The sequence below is a fragment of the Lathyrus oleraceus genome, chromosome 5 (assembly GCF_024323335.1).
Source record: "Lathyrus oleraceus cultivar Zhongwan6 chromosome 5, CAAS_Psat_ZW6_1.0, whole genome shotgun sequence".
NCBI lineage: Eukaryota > Viridiplantae > Streptophyta > Magnoliopsida > Fabales > Fabaceae > Lathyrus > Lathyrus oleraceus.
In genome coordinates this window covers 185,808,347-185,814,140 of record NC_066583.1, presented here as the reverse complement: position 1 = coordinate 185,814,140, position 5,794 = coordinate 185,808,347, and the positions used below count along the sequence as shown (strand labels likewise).

Genomic DNA, 5,794 nt, shown 5'->3' with positions numbered 1-5,794 from the left:
AGTGGATCACATGATCCATCTCAGACTAATGGAAGATGTCACTATTGACATTGGGAGACCTTTGAATGCTCGGAATCTGAAGAGCATGGGGATCATTGATCAAGTCAGAGCTAAACCAACACTAGACACCTCCTGGGAAGCACTCAAGGATTAGAGGAAGATTCCCAACGGATTCTATCTGTTCTCCAAGATTGACCCTCCAGAAGTGGTAGCTTACTATCTACAAGATCTTGCTAATCAAGGGGTGGACATCTCTGAGTTCTCAGTGGACTGGCTACCTGAGCATCCACCAAACTTCATGAAGAGGATAGCCCTATGAGAAGTCCAAGAAGGAAAAGAAAGCAAAGCTGGGAGAATCTCTTGGGTCAAGACCTCCAGTCCCTCTGGCTGGCTCTCCAAGTAAGTCTATACCTCTCTCCCGCTCTGTTAAACTTAAACCTATTACTTCTTCTCTTCCCTAAACCACTTTAATATACACCTCATCTAAAACACCCCCTTCGACCACCAAAACCTCTAACCCACCCTCTATAAAATTCAACCTTGCTACCACCACACTACCCATTTCTGAAGCAGAAATGATGAATGAAACTACCTCACCATCATCATCATCCTCACCTCAATCCCCACCATATTATGTACTCTCCTCTGACAATGAACCATCTGACCCCCAATCCCCCACTCTGGCTCAGCTACAAGCTCGTGCTCTGGCCTCTCAACAACCATCACACACTGAACCTGAACCAGAAGTCACTTCCCCACCCCCTGAACAACAAAATCCAACTACATCTGAACAACCTCAAACACCACCACCTGCACAACAACCAAATCCACCTTCTGAACCTCAACCAATCCACTCACCATCTGAACCAAATCCACAACCTAAACAAACAACACTGTCCCCCTCTGTTATTCCCATACCACCAACTTCCGTTGCTTCCATCACTTCCACTCTAAATCTTGGTGACACCAATCCACCTTCTCCATCCTTCATAGTCTCTGCCACTGAACCAGAAACGACCTTACCTACCCTAGAAGAAGCAATAAAAGTTTTTGCAGAGTCTTCGGTAGAAAAGATCAAGTCTCTGACTATCAACTCCGACATCAGTGACGATCCCTCTGAAGTGAGGATCCACTGGAACAGAGTGATCAGTTGGATGACCTCTGAAGCCTTCAAACTGAAAGGCATCTCTGAACAAGTTCGCAACGACTTCATCAGAGATGCTAGTATAAGGCTCCAAGATCGCTTGGCCAGAGAGGCTAAGGAACATGCTAGGAAGGAAGCAGAAGAGAAGGCTCACCTGGAAGAAGAACAGAGGATCAGAGAAGCTGAAGAAAAGGTTGCTGCTGAAGCTGTTGCTGCTGCTGTTGAGGTTGAGGCAAAAGCTAAAGCCGAAGCTGAAGAAACAGCACATGTAGTTGTAGAGGAAGCTACCAAGGCCAGGGTTAATGCTTTGACTTAGGGGGAGAAATCAAACTTTGGGTTTGCCCTATGGTCTTAAAGACTCTAGAGGAATTGCAAAAGGAACAACAAGTGGTTTGAGCTAAGCTGGATCAACAGGATTCTATCAAACATCAACATTCAGAACATGTTGTCTCTGCTGCTCCAAAGGATGCCTCCGCCCCCAAACCCTTAGGCACCTAGGCTATTTGATTGTTGCTTTGCCTTTAATGTTTTTACCTTCTGATCTATGTTTTTTTGCTACCTGTGTGTACCTATTTTCTCTTTATGAATATTCAATTTCTGCCTATGTTTTGCTATGTCTTTTTGATTCTGACAAAAAGGGGAGAACTAAAACAACTTTGATGGAAACATAACTAAAACCTCTCAAGGCACTGCAAACATTAATAAATATTATTAAAATGATGACTAAAGATATGCAGGAAAATAGCTAAAGCACTAAACCAAGGAAGGTCCGGTAAGAACTTCTGTTAAATTTAATGATCTAACTCAGGGGGAATCCCCTTCCTTATCTGCTCTGAGATTTTTTTTCGTACTATTTCACCTATACTCTGTCTTGTTTTGTCATCATCAAAAAGGGGGAGATTGTAAGAACAAAGTTGGTTCTACAATGTATCTCTAAGATTTTGATGATATCAAAGGATGAAACAAAAATGGCACCATAACGAAATTTTTCTTAAGTGTGCATGACTCTGATCAAACAATCAGATAGATAAATCATCAGCTACAGAATCCAGCGTTAGATGCTACTCAAAGGATATATGACCAGAAGGTTCTGACTCTAACACCAGCGCTAGCAAAACGAAAGAAGTCAAAAACTCTGAAAGAGAAGAATAAATCCAGACTCTGAAGACGCACGATCTGAAGAAGTCAAGATTAAAGAGAAACTCTGATACAGTCAGATACAGGTACCATCTGAAGACGAACATTGCAAAACAAGACTCTGAATACAGGATTCGCTGACTCAAAAAACGTAACCGTGAAGAAATCTGCATTTAGAAAGAAACTATTCCTAGAAGGAAGCTATAACGCGCCCAAAACTGTTTTTGAAAGAAACAAGGAGAGTAATGACATTAATCATTCTTCAATGACCAAGATTCTTTCATCACTCAACAGTCCTCTCAAACTTCTATATAAAGGATGGAATGTCGCACAAGAAAACACACTTGAGACACACAAGAATACAAATTCCTCAATTACCTTCTTTCACTCTTTCATGAGTTACTGCTCTTTCGTGAAAAGTGTTGTTCTTATATTTCTGTAATATTTGCTTATTGTTAAAATCACTGTGCAGTACTAATCATATCATTACTAAGATACTTCCTCAAGTGACTTTGTGCAGTCTGAATACTTGAGAGGGCTAAGGGATTATTCTCTTAGATGGTTGTTTGTGTAATCTTTCAAGATTAGTGGATTAAGTCCTTTTTGAATGCGAAATCACCTTGGTCGGGTGGACTGGAGTAGCTTTGAATTTCAAGCGAACCAGTATAAAATTTTGTGTCAAATTCCTTTTATTCTAAGTGTGTCTAAATTCTTTAAAAAAATTATTTTCAAAAACAATTGAAACCCCCCTTTCTTGTTTTTCTCTACCTTCAATTGTCTCTAGGGTCACGTGGCCCATTACTTGTGTCTGTTTGTTGACAATCCTATTAACGAACCATTAAACACTTTAACATCATTAGGATTGAGCTAAAGTTTCTAAAAAGCATCCTAGAATAGGACGTCATCAGAGCTCTCATGATCTATAAAAACTCACTTGATATCACAGTTGCTATATTGCATGGTGATAACCATATGGTCATTATCTATGAGAGTTAACTCCAATGGCATTCGTGTAAAAAAGGTGATGTTAATCCCTACTTCCCCTTATTATCCCTCGGGGAAACCAAGAGATATCACATTTTTAGCAAGCACCTACTTTGCATATTTCCTCCGGGAGGAGCTAAAACTACCTCCACACCAAAACCCCCTGTTATGGTGTTTGTGTTAGTGTAGACTTTTGTCGGCCATCTTTGGAAGAAAGATGGAAGGAGTGAGAATGAAAGAGTTTTGACCCAAGTTAGTTTTATTAGGGCCCCAAAATAGGTGCCACTATACTAGTCAAAAAGTATGGGTGTGAATGGTATCCATGTGAGGGTTGAGAACACTCAGAGGCTTTAGTAGGTTTATAACAATATAGGGTGGTTAAGACTTGCTCGCAGCAGCGAGAAACCCTCTATGATAATGTTACTGTGGTTTTAGAGGTCCTGCTCACGTGAGGTGAGAGACTCTGTACCTAAGCGTATTGCTTTAAGTATTATGTGTAAGTTATAAAATATCCTTCTCCCATTATGGATGAAATATTTATAGAGGCATTTGAGCCTATAGTTTCCTTGGGAAGGATTAATGCTCACTCAATAAATAAATAATCGTTGGATCTCTATTCCATAGGGAGGCATGGACCAACTATTGACTGTGACTTCTCTTTGATCGAGAAACATCTTTTCCCATGTTTTCCCACAATTGAGCGAGAAAAGGGTACTTGGGGAGAGACGATACCTCCTGGAGGGAGGCATATGGTCGTCGCCCCTCCTAGGGGTTGCCAAGCTACCAACTTTGTTAGAGTCTTTACAAATATAACACTACAAGCTACAAAAAATATATCGAGAAGGTATTGGAACGATTTCACATGGAAAAAGTAAAGCTAATTTTTATTCCACTTGCTAGTCACTTTGCTCTTAGCTCAAAATAGAATCTTGCATATGATATTAAAAATAATAAGATACACAAGTTATCATATGCCTTAGTTGTTGGAAGCTTAATGATGGGAAAATAGCAAGTGTACTATTTTTCTCACTGTAGTAATAAAAGGGAAATTCCCCGTTTGTCGATCTCAAGGACTGCTTGACGACACAGAGTTTATAGATTGTTTCAATTAGACAAAAGCCTTTGGTTTTTGTGTTGTGATTAATTATACTACCAATTGCAGATAAATAAAACAAGTAAAAAGGTTGAGCGAGATACAAATGAGAGAAGATTGCTAGGGTTCGGTGAATTAAACTTCTTGTAATAGATATAATTTATGAAGGTTTAGACAATATTCCTGTCCAATTAATTCCGGTCCTCAAGGTTATCTATTCCTAATTCCTTAGTGAAAAGACCTTTGATTATGTAACCTAATTACTATGTCCATAAATAATTAGCTAGAAACCTTAACTTAGGGACGACTTTGCATGACAACATCTAGGCTCGAGTCGTAGTCTCCCTAGTGTTGTGTCTCCCTCTGTTATCTGGTTAGGCTAGTCCTTTTTCCCCGCGTAGGGGAACTACATCGCCCTGATCTTCATACCAGATGAAGTATGTAGGCAGGAGATTGAGCTGGTCTCTCTGGGCGCCTTTTGTCTTTTTGTGTGTGTTGTTTGACAGTTGCTAGGCTCGAGTGCCTAACTCCTTAGCAACTTGTTGTCTGTTTGTTTGAGTGTGTGCTTGACAGTTATAGGCTCGAGTCCCCGACTCCCTATTAACTTGTTGTGTTGTTGTGTGCTTGGAAGCTGATGTAAGTCCATCGAGTGGCATTCGGGTTCCAGTGTGGGTTTGTTGGTTCGGATGCTGATGTAAGTCCAGTGATTGGCATTCAGGCTCCACGTTTGCCTTTGCCTGTGTTTGTTTGCGTGCGTGTCAGCCGAGCTACGAATGCTCTGATTCTTCTCTCGTCCGAGAAGATACGTATGCATAGGATGCGACATCCTAGCGAGCATGTGTCGTTTCCCCAGTCCGAACTACTTCGACTCTGATGTCTATGCCTGATAGACTAAGTAGGCCCAGGATGCGATATCCTGCCGAGTCAGTTTCAGTCAGTTTCTTTTGTCTCTTTCAGCCAGTGTGTGTGAGTTTGAGCAGTGTTTTAGCAACCATTTATCCTTCCTTTTGTGCGTGGATCCCGTAGAGTACTACGGATGCGTAGGGGTGCTAATACCTTCCCTTCGCATAACCGACTCCCGAACCCATTCTCTTTGGTCGCGAGGCCATGTTCTTTCCTAGGTTTACTTCGAGCGTTTCCTTTCCCTCTTTTGGGATAAATAACGCACGGTGGCGGCTCTGTTGTTTCTTTCTTTTCCCGCCGGTTTTTCGCGTAATGCGACAGCTGGCGACTCTGCTGGGGATATTCAGAAGTTGACCTGTACTGGTCCATCTTCCCTGAGCGAGTCTCTCCTAGCGCTCTCTAGGTTAGGGCTTTGGTTGCTTTGTGCTGTTATTTATTGCATTCATTTGTATATATTTGCATTTACTGTTTGCATTTATTGTTTGCATTAATATTTGCATTCATTCACATTCATCTGCTGGTTGTACTGTGTT

At 41.2% G+C, this 5,794-nt stretch overlaps 1 protein-coding gene across 1 annotated transcript; it reads left to right on the top strand.

The window, feature by feature from the left end:
* The first annotated feature begins 575 nt into the window (after positions 1-575).
* LOC127079609 (vegetative cell wall protein gp1-like) lies at positions 576-1,460 on the top strand. Its single transcript, XM_051019989.1, has 2 exons — positions 576-1,078; positions 1,217-1,460. Exons 1-2 carry the CDS (start codon positions 576-578, stop codon positions 1,458-1,460), a joined length of 747 nt encoding a protein of 248 aa, XP_050875946.1.
* The last annotated feature ends 4,334 nt before the right edge of the window (positions 1,461-5,794 follow it).

Excerpts from the sequence above, each read along its gene's own strand:
- LOC127079609 (XM_051019989.1), top strand. The coding sequence starts at position 576 with ATGATGAATGAAACTACCTCACCATCATCATCATCCTCACCTCAATCC. Across the intron at positions 1,079-1,216 it reads TCTTCGGTAGAAAAGATCAA|AGATGCTAGTATAAGGCTCC; the intron begins GTCTCTGACTAT and ends CGACTTCATCAG.